The sequence below is a fragment of the Branchiostoma lanceolatum genome, chromosome 17 (assembly GCF_035083965.1).
Source record: "Branchiostoma lanceolatum isolate klBraLanc5 chromosome 17, klBraLanc5.hap2, whole genome shotgun sequence".
Taxonomy (NCBI): Eukaryota; Metazoa; Chordata; class Leptocardii; order Amphioxiformes; family Branchiostomatidae; genus Branchiostoma; species Branchiostoma lanceolatum.
Window position 1 is genome coordinate 14581426 of NC_089738.1, and position 14113 is coordinate 14595538.

General features: G+C 42.4%; 1 protein-coding gene across 1 annotated transcript; it reads left to right on the forward strand.

The window, feature by feature from the left end:
- The first annotated feature begins 719 nt into the window (after nucleotides 1–719).
- On the forward strand, nucleotides 720–14113 carry LOC136422620 (ATP-binding cassette sub-family C member 5-like). The gene is made up of 28 exons (XM_066410435.1): nucleotides 720–1254; nucleotides 1837–1995; nucleotides 2328–2475; nucleotides 2944–3047; nucleotides 3285–3414; nucleotides 3799–3972; nucleotides 4546–4693; nucleotides 4911–5059; nucleotides 5307–5414; nucleotides 5846–6118; nucleotides 6318–6389; nucleotides 6646–6770; nucleotides 6946–7018; nucleotides 7242–7445; nucleotides 7676–7878; nucleotides 8073–8203; nucleotides 8363–8547; nucleotides 8719–8995; nucleotides 9217–9373; nucleotides 9620–9745; nucleotides 10135–10321; nucleotides 10670–10759; nucleotides 11042–11231; nucleotides 11586–11745; nucleotides 12027–12105; nucleotides 12236–12349; nucleotides 12787–12951; nucleotides 13258–14113. The coding sequence occupies exons 1-28, from the start codon at nucleotides 974–976 to the stop codon at nucleotides 13357–13359; spliced, it is 4314 nt and encodes a 1437-aa protein (XP_066266532.1). The 5' UTR covers nucleotides 720–973; the 3' UTR covers nucleotides 13360–14113.

Sequence of the window (14113 nt, forward strand, 5' to 3'; positions counted from 1 at the left end):
GTACCAGGCTGCCCCCCTCCCCCCCCCCCCAAAAAAAAACACACACACAACATAAAGTTCAATCTATGATAAACCCGACAACATTCTATTTATTTATTTATTCTTATTTTATCTATTCTTTTCTGTCGTAGCTTGGCAAAAAACCAAAATCAACATTGTATAACTTAATCATTCTGGATGTGCGTTTAGTATGTTGGGAAACACTCACTGAGGTTCCCAACATACGAAACGCCTGTGGCTATTACAAAAGGCTAGCCCTAAATAGATAAATAAACACTAGGTTTCAGCAGTGGCTGAGTCACAAGTACACTGGGAGTATTTCCCTTCACAGCAGAGGTGCGAACATGTATGAATAGAGTCTATCTCCGTATGATGACACCCCGCATAGCCCTGTGGATAGAAAAGAAGCCCACCTGCATGTGACGTCATCGGTTGTATTCAGGTAACTGGAGTTGAGTCAGTTTCCGGTCGCTGGCTTCCGTCCAACTTCTGACGAGTTAGACGCAGTGAATGTCCTTCTTGAATTGTACTTACAATTTCAAAAGCATTAAGCCATCAATAAACAAATGATAATGTAATGTTCGATGAAAGAACATCTACTTCTTTCAAAATGCACTTAGTACAATTTAATTGAACTTTTGTTTGCTTATGCGCAAGGCGGCAGGGTAACCCGATACCCCCAGAGGGAATGGATACAGGTCAAAGGGTTTCCCTGGTATACATAAATAGACGCGGGTCAGGGAGTGGCAGGATACCCCTTCTCAGAAGCTCGCTGTTCGACGTCCACATTGTCGTTTTTCTGAAGCTACAACAGGAAATTGACGTCACAAGTTTGACAACATCCTGTATAGTAGGGATACTGCACATTTGGAACTCTGTTGTGTTGCAAGGGAGGCGAATCTCCGGTAAGGTTAGGAGACGCAGGGTATACACCGAACCTTCTAAAACATTTCCGAAGACGGAAAACAGGATCATGGCAAGCATGTTAGGGCCAGAAGAGAAGTATCCCAAGTTACGTGGAAAGAGGAAACTCAGAGAGGAAAACTACCTCAGAGGCACGCGGACTGAATCATATCACGAAGCCGTTCGCTTTGAATACTTGGATACAGTGTACGATGAGAGCGAAGCTATGGACGCTGTTGGGATGATTGAAGGAGGCGTGCCGTCAACTATTGAAGAAAGGGACTGTATCAAGAAGAGCTGGAAATACAAGGAAAGTGCCAAGACATTAATACCTATCAGGTCAAAGCCCAAGTAAGTGTAATTATTATGATTTCATAAGAATCGTCTTTCAGGGTGTCACTATTAGCTGAGCGAGACTGATCACTTCCGTGTTTCAGATACAGATTAAAGTAATCCCAAACCAACTAGACTTGTCTATACATGTATTTACCAACTTGGGACGTAGGGGGAGGGGCTTGGTGCACTCTAGCAATATGCCTATTTTGCTTTTGTTTTGCTTTTGTTTTGTTTTTGATGTGAGTTAAGTGGCGCTGCTAATATACGACTTGACTGCGGCGCCACTTAATAAAAGAGAGTATACTGAGTTTACTTATGCTAATCTCGTCTAAAATCTCTGACCAGTTATCTTTTGGTCCACCGGTGCACCTGACGTTTGTTTTGAGTAGCTTGGGCATTGGAACATGGCGAACTATTGAACTATTGTTAAATCAGATACATATGGTATGTATGCAGTTATAAACCTTGCATCTAAGACAATAAGCGTTGTTGTGATGATTTGAGTTCAATGCGATATTTCATATGTTGTCGACATTTGGTTTCTGATTTAGCTTTAGGCTTCACCAAGTTCTATTTCCCCCCTTCACCCCTTGACAGACATCCGTCTGTGGACCCACTCGATGATGCCGGCCTGCTGTCCTTCATGACCTTCTCCTGGTTGACTCCTCTGGTCAAAATGGCTTACAAGGGCAAACTGACTCTGGAGAACGTCTGGCAGCATTCACCACTCGACATGGCCGAGACCAACTACAAAAGGTACTGCGGTCCATATGTTTGTTTGTTTCCATCGCATACGCGGTAAGGCGCCTCATGGAGTAACACCGTGACCAAGTTGGTATGCACAGTACAAGCTGCATATCCGGACAGATGTACAGTATTTTAGCCACTCACATAAGTGCGGTGGGTTCTTTTGTGTGTCTCTCCTCAAACACGAAACCTCTAGATAGAGCATTGGCACGAGTTGAAGTTCGATTAGTTCGATTGATGGAACGTAGTCGAAATAATTCTTGTCACTCGAAGTCAGATTACAAACGCGAATGGCCGGAGTTTAGTTAACTTTTTTTTAAATCTGAATGTTTTTTCCTCAGGTTTGAGAGGCTGTGGAAGGAGGAGGTTGAGAGAGTCGGGATGAAGAAGGCGTCGCTGCCCCGAACCATCTGGAGGTTCACTCGGACCAGGATGCTGATGAGTCTGCTGACTATCATCGTGTGCATGGCAGGCGCGTTTATAGCACCCGTGAGTATCTGGGTTTTACTTTTTAAACGTATTGAATATTAACGTTACAGATATTTGTGTTACAAATTATAATCCCAATTGTAAAGTCAATTATGTCCATGTGGAAAGAGAATCAAAATGTTTTTTGAATCCATCTATCCAAGCCATGTGTGTATGTATGTATTTTGTGATGTATATGTAGTGTTTATGAGCCCTGGAAGATTAGCCCCCTAGAGGGGCTAAAGGGTATCTCAATAAACTCAATAAACTCAATAAACAGGTTGATACTTTAACTCCATCTATACCATTAGATTACAATATGAAAATGTCAGACGTTTCAGATGTCCATCCGACATCTTTCATCAGTGATTGAAAACAAATATTATTCTTCAATTCCTGAATGACGAATATTCATAAACGCATAAACAGGTAATAACCATCACTTCATTAGAACAGCAGCGCCAATATTTACTCTGTTTTTGTGTCCAGGCGTTTGTAATAGGAAACTTGCTGGAGTATGCAGAGTCCCCGGACACGAACTGGCCGGTCGGAGTTGGGCTGGTTATTGCCATGTTTGTGACAGAGATGTCCAGGTTTGTAGAAATTAACAATAACTTGTTTTACAAATCAAGCCTACTTTTAATGACATCAACGTTATTGTAACTTTCCAAGGTATCATATGTACATGTGGAGTTAACTGGCACATTGGTGTCCGGGATTTGATATTTACTTGTTGCAGTCGTTTATTGTTGTATATAAACTTAATGTTTGCTTAACAAATATATGTACGAGACTACAATAACATAGATATATGTGGTCCTCTATTCCAGATCAGTGCTCTTTGTGACAACATGGTCCATTGCCTACCGCAGTGCCACGCGGGTACTAGGGGCCGTCCTGACACTGATCTTCACCAAGATCACCCGTCTGCGGAGTCTGCAAGACAAGACTGTTGGGGAGGTCAGTACGTCCTGTCCGATGGTCTGTTAGTTTTCAATTCAGTGCATAACCCTTTACAAAGCTTATATTTGCTGTATAGTGTCTACCAAAAGATCATGTGAGATGTGCATACGATTTTTTGATACATTGATGTAGATAATCCTGCAAAGCATTACATCCGCCTTAACCTAAATGTGCGAGTGATACGTTAACATTTTGTAACCAGTCCAGGATACCAAAGGCATCCCGATGCAATACAAAAACCCTTTGATCACCTAATCACCTGGATTCCTCAACACATCTACCTAAAACCTGACAAGGACAACAGTGCAGAAAATTAGTTTCCCACTGAACAGAAACGCTTCGTAACTAGAGAATCAAATATAGGATATTTTGTTCTTTCAGCTGGTGAATCTGTGCGCTAATGATGGACAGCGGCTGTTCGATGCCACCTCGCTCTTCGTTCTGCTGTTCGGGGCTCCGTTCGTGTTCCTGTTGGGTCTGTGCTACACCGTGTACCTGATTGGTCCTGCGGCTGTGCTGGGATGTTCCGTCTTTATCCTGTACTACCCTTTCCAGGTATGGAAAACAACAGTTCTAGCTCTACAAATAATGAAACAGTAAAAGATTATTTCATTCCCAAATGATTTCCTTTTACTGTTAATGTACGCGGTGGTTTGATATTTAAGGTTTTCGCTGTAACCTCTTTACCGCGAAATTATAACCACGCGAAAATGCTTGTTTTGTATTCTGCCCGACTTCCACATTGTTTCAACAGCGAACTAAAAACCATCGCGAACACTCCATTTCCTCCTTTCTCCCTATCGCGAAATCAAATCATTGCGAACTTAAATGCACGAAAAACATGTGACATGATAAACTCCGTGTTACGCTATAGTGTATTTTTTTTTAAACTAACTCGCTCAGTACAAGGCCATAGGGGGCCACTCATCAAAGCACTGAACTAATTCTTACTGTAGCAGCATCTCTTCACCCTAGGTCAGAAATATCAATGCTCGAGACAAGTATTGACTTCACTGACCCATTAGGAGAAGCAGGGGTTACTCTGGCTGAGTAAGAGGCTGCTCTGGAAATTCCCTACCCCATTGAAGAAATCCTTTAAAATCAACTTGTAATCTTGGATTTTTTCAGGCAGTGATAACACGGCTGATATCACACCTCAGGAGAAAGGGCATCAAAATCACCGACAGACGTGTGCGAACAATGAACGAGATTCTGACTTCCGTCAAGCTGATCAAGATGTACGCCTGGGAGATGCCTTTTGCAAAGGCCGTACATGGTGAGTTTCTTTAAAAGTACTTCTTGCCACTGCCCATTGTTAAAAGCTCATTTTTGTTGATTAGCCATTGCTATTAATGATGTCACAAAGTTTTTGCTTGATTGACTATATTTCTTTCTCTTTCTCTGTTCTAATTGTTGCCCCATAAAATCGTATTTGTTATACCACTGTTGAGACTTTCATAGCCTAATTTTTATCGTGCTCATTTCCATTATAGATGTACGGAACGAGGAACGGAAGGTTCTAGAGAAGGCAGGCTATGTACAGAGCTTCAGTATCGGCACCTTCCCGCTGGTCACTATTGTGGCCAGTATCGTCACCATCACTCTTCACGTCATGACTGGACATGACCTCACAGCAGCGCAGGTTTGTGAGGAATCGAGGCTATAAAATTATTTTTACGTCAAAGGCATTCCTTCTTTTGTATCATTGTCTTCTATAAGCATTAAGTATAAGATGCCCTGTTTAGCGGTGTTTGATACTATGCACACTTTAACTTATGTATGCGAACAGTGTGAGCAAAAGATGTTATGAAACTTAACGTCAGGTAGGTGTGTGAAATTTGCTGTATTTGTAGATTGAAAGAAAACAAATGTTGTTGTTTTTCCTTCAGGCTTTCACCATGGTGGCCATCTACAATTCCATGCGGTTTGCCATGGCGTCACTCCCGCTGTCTGTAAAAGCGCTTGCCGAGTGCAGAATAGGCCTACAACGGATGAAGGTAATTTGCGTGTTTAATTCTAGGCATTGGTAGCCTTCATCTGGTGAAATATAGAATTGTCCTCTTTTTCTTCATATTATATTTCTATCCACTGCTGGGATAGACGTCTTACATGGTAAATTTTAGAAACGACCGCGACCAAATTAACAAGCTACTAGGGACACATTGCGCCATGTCCTTTCATGATAACTTCTAACAAATCAAGCATGATTGAAGTTTGATGAATATTCCCCGTTTGATTCTATTGACATGGCCTTGTTTTTGTGTTCAATTTCAACATTGTGTATGTTTGAATGTTCATGTATTTTGCCATGGCCCATTGGTGGCACGAAGCAAATAAAAATTACTGTCGTCACGCATATCATTTCCCAGAGTTTGCTTGAAATGGATTCTATTGACTTGGCCTTGTCGTATCGCATATCATTTCCCAGAGTTTGCTTGATATGGAAGAGATGAAGACTTTCGCCACTCGTCCGTCAGATCCGGGCAACTCAGTTGAGGTGAAGTCTGCCACCTTCGCCTGGGATGACGTCACGAGCAGCGGGGGTGAACAGGAGAAACATGGGTCAGATAAGCATTCTGGGAACGACCTCGGGGTTAATGGAAAGACAGAGAGAATTCCTCTGACGAAACAAGGTGTGGAGCCTGAGACTGAGGAGGGATTGATGAAAACTCTGTCCAAAATTGAGCTAGATCTGCCGAAGGTTAGTTAAACTATGTGTCTACATGGAATTCTACACAATTACATGACATGCGCCTGCCCACAGTGAACATTCTATGTCTAATATAAGCAGTACCAACCAACCATTTCCCGACTTTGTACTTGTGTCATCCGTCTGATCATCAATGTATGACTTTTGGTCCCTGTAAAATGTAGCATTGCATTGTTCTTTTGTTCCTCAGGGCACACTGTTAGGTGTTTGTGGTGGCGTCGGCAGTGGGAAGAGCTCGCTCCTCTCAGGCATCCTGGGTCAGGTAAGAAGAAATAAATATATACAATCAAAATATCAAGCTATTGACTAAATTAGCGGTTCTGATGGAACAATCAATTGCTATTGTTCATCTGAGTACCTACAGTCAGTGCCTACGCTATGACGAGGATTGTAAGTTTACATGTGAAGCGAGATTCGCCGTTTTGCACAGGATATACACGCATGTGTGTGTGTGTGTGTGTGTGTGTGTGTGTGTGTGTGTGTGTGTGTTTGAGGATTGAAATCATTGTTTTCTTCAGATGCGTCTGCTGGAGGGTACAGTAGGACTGGCAGGCAGCATCGCATACGTGGCCCAGCAGGCCTGGATCATGAACGCTTCTGTCAGGGACAACATCCTGTTTGGGGAGGACTTTGATGAACAAAGGTTGCTTCTGTTTCTGTCTGGCTGTCCCTTTTGAAACTTTGGAATGACGTAAAGCTATCTTAAGATAATTTGTGATCGTTCGAAGATTATAACGGTTGCCATGCTGCAATACAAGTGGACCTGCTTAATGCATAAGAGACTCTCCTAATCATTGCTACTTGCTTATCAAATGTAGGTACGAGGAAGCTGTGATGGCATGCAGCCTGACTCATGATTTCAATGTTCTGGCGGCAGGGGATATGACAGAGGTGTGTACAGGCTTGTATAGCATCATTGCGAGCATCAATGACAGTTCTAATAAAAGTACATCATTGCATACAACGTACTGCTTTAGATATAGTTGCTGTATCCATATTCTGAAACATTTTTGTCGTGTATCGTACTATAATATCTAATTTTCCAAAGTGATGAAATGTTTATTGAATACATGACGAATTAGGTAACTCAAACACATGTTTGGTTATATGACAGATTGGTGAGAGAGGCCTAAACCTGAGTGGTGGACAGAAACAGCGCATCAGCCTGGCCCGGGCTGTCTACAGTAACAGGGACATCTACCTGCTGGACGACCCTCTCAGTGCTGTGGACGCTCACGTGGGACAACACATCTTCCACCACTGCATCATGGGCGCACTGAAGGACAAAACGGTTCTCTTCGTCACTCATCAACTTCAGGTACGTACGTATTTACAATATTGCCTGATTTAGCGTGCGCGCGCGCGCGCGCACACACACACACACACACACACACACACACACACACACACACACACACACACACACACATACACACACACACAGAGACTGGCACACATGTATATATGTATGTATGAGAGAGAGAGTGATGGATAGAGATAAATAGGTTTCTGGACGACATAGAATCATGCGCCTGTTGTTCCCCCCAGTACCTGCACCTGTGTGACCAGGTTGTCCTGATGAAGGATGGAGTGATAGCAGAAAAGGGTGAACACAGTCAGCTGATGGCAGCTGGGGAAGACTACGCCCGGATGATACAGGGCTACATGACCTCACACTGTGATGAGGAGACAGGGGAGGAGTCAGAGGGAGAGGAAGAGATGGAACAGCTCAACAAAAATTACAAACTAAAGTAAGCTGTGAGGTCATGTCTATCAATGAGAATGTCTTTCTTCGTAACGGCACTGTTTTTTTTTCTTCAACTGTTCCACTCTTACAGCTTTATGTGTAACGTGCAATAAATGCATGTTTAGGAATCAACGTGCACTGTAAGCTTTGATGTGTTTATTGACGTTTTGCATGTGCACTGATTGCATCCCTTTGTAGCAGACAATTTTCTGAGGATGCACGGCCAAGGAAGCGCTTGTCCACGGTTGTTTCTATCACCAGCATCGGTGACAACGGGGAGGTGTGCGTGGGGGAAGAATTGGTCATTGAAGAAGAAGGAGACTTGTCAGGTAAGAGCGTGATTTTTATAAAGACATGGCTGAACTCAGTAGACGTCTCCTTATCTTCCATTCTGTTTTTCTATTCTAAACTTTACTTGTTAGTGTAAAGGATGCAAATGAACGTAGCAGTCAATCTGAAGATAACTGAACACATTGTCTTCATCACAGGCAATCTGATAACAAAGGAGGATATTGAGAGTGGCAGTATCGGATGGAGGACGTACTCTGACTACTGTAAGGCAGGAGGAGGTTACCTGCTGACTGTGCTGGTCCTTCTTACCTTTGTTCTTTCCGTGGGAGCAATGGCATTTAGCAACCTCTGGCTGAGTCTCTGGCTGAGGCAAGGCAGTGGGGTGAGTTTGTCCATCTTCTGTTTATGACTGAGATGCCAGAGAACTTATATGTAATCTAAGATAGTTTATTTTGTTAAGGTTTCTTAATGTGTGCCTTTATATTTGAAACGCACTGTACTGAAAGCCTGATCTGATTATGATAAATAATATGTTTTTCTTGCCTTTTTACAGAACACCACTATAACAGTGGGTAACGAGACCGTCATCAGCAACAGTATTCGACACCATCCCGACCTTCACTTCTACAGTCTAGTTTATGGAATGTCCATCATTCTGGTACTGGTCATCACTACTATAAAAGGCCTTTTCTTTATGAAGTTCACACTTCGGGCCTCCTCCAACCTTCACGACAAGGTGTTCAGGTCTGTTTTCCGCAGTCCGATGTCTTTCTTTGACACAACACCAACAGGCAGGATCCTGAATCGCTTCTCCAAGGACTTAGATGAAGGTAGGAATGTATATTTTGTACACTGCAAATCACAAGAAACTTGACTTCATGAGAAACGTAACTCTCTATAGCTTATAGAGACGTCAGCTTCCTTTCTGAAGCCTGAATAGATTTCTCAGAGATCAACAAAAGATGCACATAGTCAACTACAAGTATGCAAAACAAAAGTATGATCTCTACCAAACTGAATGTTGACTATGGCCTTATCTGATCTGTTCCAGTGGATGTACGACTCCCACTGCAGGCGGAGATGCTGCTACAGAACTCCTGCCTTCTCCTGTTCTCCATTGTTTTGGTATCTTACGCGTTTCCCTACTTCCTCATCGCCATCGTACCGTTGACGGCAATCTTCCTCTACATCTGCAAAATCTCTGGCAGGTACGTTCTCATTCTGACTCAGGTCATCTGCAATGATCATAATTGAGATAGTTTTACAATGATTATTAATTAGGTAGTTTTATCTCTGTCCTGTTTGGTTGTACTTGTGTAGAATTAATGGTCATGAACCTACAGTATGTCAATAGAAGATCTATTGGAAATAGTTATTGTATTTCAGCATGTGTTATTGCGTTTGACAACTCGCGAGTGCAATGAAACACTTATCATAATTTTTGTCATGTCTAGTGCCCTGCGTGAACTGAAGAGGTTGGAGAATGTGAGCCGGTCTCCTTGGTTCTGCCATCTGACAGCTACTATACAGGGTCTGGCAACTATCCATGCCTACAACAAAACGGAAGCAACTGTTAGTAGGTAAGCGTCGTGTAACAGCGAGTTTCTGATTATATGATGCAATTCTAAAGCTGTCGTCTATTGATTTTGTTAGCCTGACGTAGCTATCGTGTCTGATGTTTCCAAGCCTTGAAAATTACTTTTCAGAATAGTCTCAGCAGCTTGGTTTGCACCATATGCTCACGTAGTGTTGTCGTAGTACTGTTATTCTGATCTTACTCATTTAGAAACAGGGCAAGTTGATCGGCCCTGGATGGATCACCATCTCAACTGCTGTTTTAGCATGTACTGTTGCAGCAGATAGTAGTGAAGAATGTTGTGTATGGGTAAGCCTTTAGAAGTACATTTTTGTAGATTCTTGCACATGGTTTCGTGTCTTACATCACCATGTACTTGAACGACATTTTCAGGTTTGTAAGTCTGCTGGACAAGAACTCTGTGGTCTCCTTCCTCTTCTACTGTGCGATGCGCTGGCTCTCAGTACGGCTGGACCTGATCACGACCACCCTGTCAACTGTGACCGCCCTGCTGGTGGTCCTCACCCATGGCTCTGTGCCGCCTGCTCTGGCAGGATTGGCTCTTACTTCTGTTATACAGGTAAGCCTTTGGTTTGTTTGTTTGTTTGTTTGTTTGCATACCCGGTAAACCACCTCATGGCGTAACACACCAGGTTTAAATTTGTACTGAACAGTACAAGCTGCATATCCGGGCAGATATATTTAATCCAATCACACTGGGAAGGACCCCTACTCTTACATGCTCGAGGTGTGGCTCTCCTCAAACATGGGATCTACATTTAGTGTCCTACCCTTACTTTCAGTGTAAGTATAATTTAAGCTTTGGTAGCAGCTGGTAAGTAAAACGTAGTTGAAAGTATCTTATCTTGTTGTTTGTGATATAATTTAGCCTAGGCAGTCATTTGATTTTTGGAATTGTTCCTTTCAGATGACAGGGATGTTCCAGTTCACAGTTCGTCTCAGCTCAGAAGTAGAGGCTCGCATCACATCAGTCCAGAGAATCAACAGTTATATCAAGGTTTGCTGTTGCCTCTCTTGCTATATTGTGATTTGCGCAGTACTTTTAGAGCGGACCCACCGATCTTACACCTCCTGGTAGTTTAACGCTAAATAAGAAGACTAAGTTCTATGGGTGGGAACTGCCAATGGGAGAATGCTAAAGAATATTTTGCTTGGCTAAGACTTTCAGTCCTGTAAGTTATGACCTTTAAGTGAAACATGTCTTCGTAACGTCGTTACATAATGGCAAATTTGATTTAACATATCTACTGACAGTCATGTCATTGCTTCACCTTGCCAGGGTCTTAAACCAGAGGCCCCGCTGACCATCAAGGAAACTGCCCCCGCCCAGTCCTGGCCATCTGAGGGGCGTGTTCGGTTCCAGAAGTACAACATGCGTTACCGGGAGGGACTGCCCTTGGTGCTGAAAGGTGTCAGCTTCTCCACAAAACCTTCTGAAAAAGTTGGCATCGTGGGAAGAACTGGCTCAGGTACATTTACATCTGCTTTACGGCATGAAATGAACATGTAAAATCACAGTTGATTTGCGTACTACAAGTTAAGGTTTGAGAATCTACAAGAGATGCACACGTTGTGGTACTGACCCATGTGTCTCGTAATTTAGAGAAGCCATGTTCAGAGTAATGGCTGAGACAACAGACACAGTTACATAAATGATGATGGAGAAAGGCATATCAATACGTGCTACGTATCTGTTATTGAAAAACAGTCACACGTACAATCTATTTTGAACTGCCAAGAGATTGGGGCTTTTTGCTGGTAACTACTTTTTCCGTTCGGATTTGATAGGTATACATACTAAATACTTTCAATTCCTTTTAAAGGTAAGTCATCGCTAGGTGTGGCCCTGTTCCGACTGGTGGAAGCAGCATCAGGCTCCATCAGTATCGATGATGTCGACATTTCTACCATCGGCCTGGAAGACCTGCGCAGCAAGCTGTCAATCATCCCACAGGACCCCGTCTTATTCGTGGGGACCGTCAGGTGGGTGGAGCAGTCTTATCAGCAAACTTACGAGGATATCCAGTTTCAAAGCGGTGACTACTGATATGAATAGCTTTCAACACAACCTGAATTTCGAGTCTTTTCGGCTCGTGTCGCCACACATATCGAGTACATGCATAGTTTCAAATAGCATATTGATATGGCATAATCTTGTGCACTGATGGGTGATGTGCGCCCGATCAGAAGTACTTTCTATCATGACAAAGAATATTTTTAACTGTTGGGGTTAACGCATGAATCGATTGCTTCACGTCTTTCAGGTACAACCTGGATCCGTTCGAGCAGTACAGCGATGACCAAGTCTGGAGTGCTCTAGAGAGAACACACATGAAACAAGCAGTATGTACTTTTTGTCCAATTCGGTTTGTGATCAAGAAGTGAATGCTTTGCTTTGCTTTGCTTTGCTTTGTGAACGATAAGTAGATTATTCAGTTATGGCATCTTGTTTATCTTTTCCATCTTGCCGTAGATCTCCGGCCTGCAGCAGCAGCTGGAGGCGCCTGTTGTGGAGAACGGAGACAACTTCTCAGTGGGAGAGAGGCAGCTGCTGTGTATGGCCAGGGCACTGCTCAGACATAGCAAGGTGGGGTAGAAGCACTGACTGCGCAGTGGCAGTGTACAAATTTTGCTAGATTGGGAAGAAAATAACATATTTGTAACCAGTAAATGATAATTAAGCATCTTCTTTATACATAGTAGAACTCATTACTGTGACAGTTTACTTGTTTTGAACTCGGCTTTTTTCGAATCATCAAGAAGCAAATATGCTTTGCAAACAACAACCAAGATGGAGAGGCATTGGGGTAGGTGGGGACTTTATTCAAAGATTGGGTAACTACTTTTATTCCTACTTTTATTAAGTATCATATTAGCATTCATATATTTGTTATGGCTAATTCAATGGGAAGTTTTGTGTATATCAATGTCTGTTTATTTTGTTTATGGATAATGAATAGATAGATAAATCAAAAGAAAACATAGAAAAACAATCATATTAAACCGTAAACTCTGTCTCTGCAGATCCTGATGTTAGACGAGGCCACAGCAGCCATCGACCTCGAGACGGACAACCTGATCCAGACAACTATCCGGGAGGCCTTCAGCGACTGCACCATGCTGACCATCGCACACAGACTCAACACTGTACTCACCTGTGACAGGATACTGGTCATGGACGACGGGAAGGTCAGTGGGGAACAGAATTATGTTTGTTCACAGTGTCTGTGTGATGTGCGCCTCTTTCGTTAAGCAGGAGTGAGATACCTGTCGAAGTCGTATTCAAGTGTTAGCCGTTGTTTAGTTGAAAATCATGTTACTCTGTGCACGTGTAGGTCCTAGGCCTCATCTTGGCTTCGGAGCAGCAGATCACACGCGGAAATTAGTATCGTACTACAATTTCCGGATAAGTTGATATGTTTTTGCCGATCTAATGGAAGTGCTGTACATATGACAGTTGCTACCACTTACTGAAACACCTTGTCTTATTTCCAGGTGGTAGAGTTTGATTCTCCCAGCAAACTGCTTGCAGACGACAATTCACACTTCCACGCCATGATGTCAGCCGCAAACCTCAGCAACCAGCAGTCAAGTTAGCTATGTGGATATTGCACGTTCTGCTATGTTGTTCAAATGTCTGTTTATATGGTGAATATGATTATGGATACTGATTGTAAAGTTATCTTTGTAAAATTGTTATATTTCCCGATGGTATGTTAAAAGGACCCCTGACCTCCTCCCTTGAACTCTTGAAAAACGGCCTCGGCCGAAGAGTGTATACTATAGTTTCAAGGTTGAATAAAGGTTGAAAAAAAAATAGGTTTAGCCAACAAGTTAATATCCCGGGTAGATTGAGCCTGTACAATTATATATTTTGTATCCCAGGAAAATGCCCCCCATTGTAAATACACTAACATGTATACTACTTGCAAAAATGTATATATTTCAAAGTAGAGACTCTTAAGTAGTTTCTTTAGAAAGATTTGTTGATTTTGTTCGAACCTATTGTAAGTTGAATTCAGTATAGCACAGAAATGTCAAAAGGTTAAAAAAACATTTTGGAAAATGGGGAACACTACACAGTGATAAGTGATTAGAAAAACTCGTTTGCAAACTGTTCTTGAATGTTATTTAGGTTTTTGTCTTTACATCTTCTACATCATGTTTTCCTTTGTATTCCTATTACTGTAATATTCTTTAAATGCAATAAAAAAAGATTAAAAAAGGAGTGTATATGTTTCACTGTACATGTCACATACATATTTGTTAGGTCACATGTTAGGCGACATGTACCTAGCCCCTCGGGGTACGAATGTACGATAAAGGTATTTCTTTCAGTTTTAAGACACAA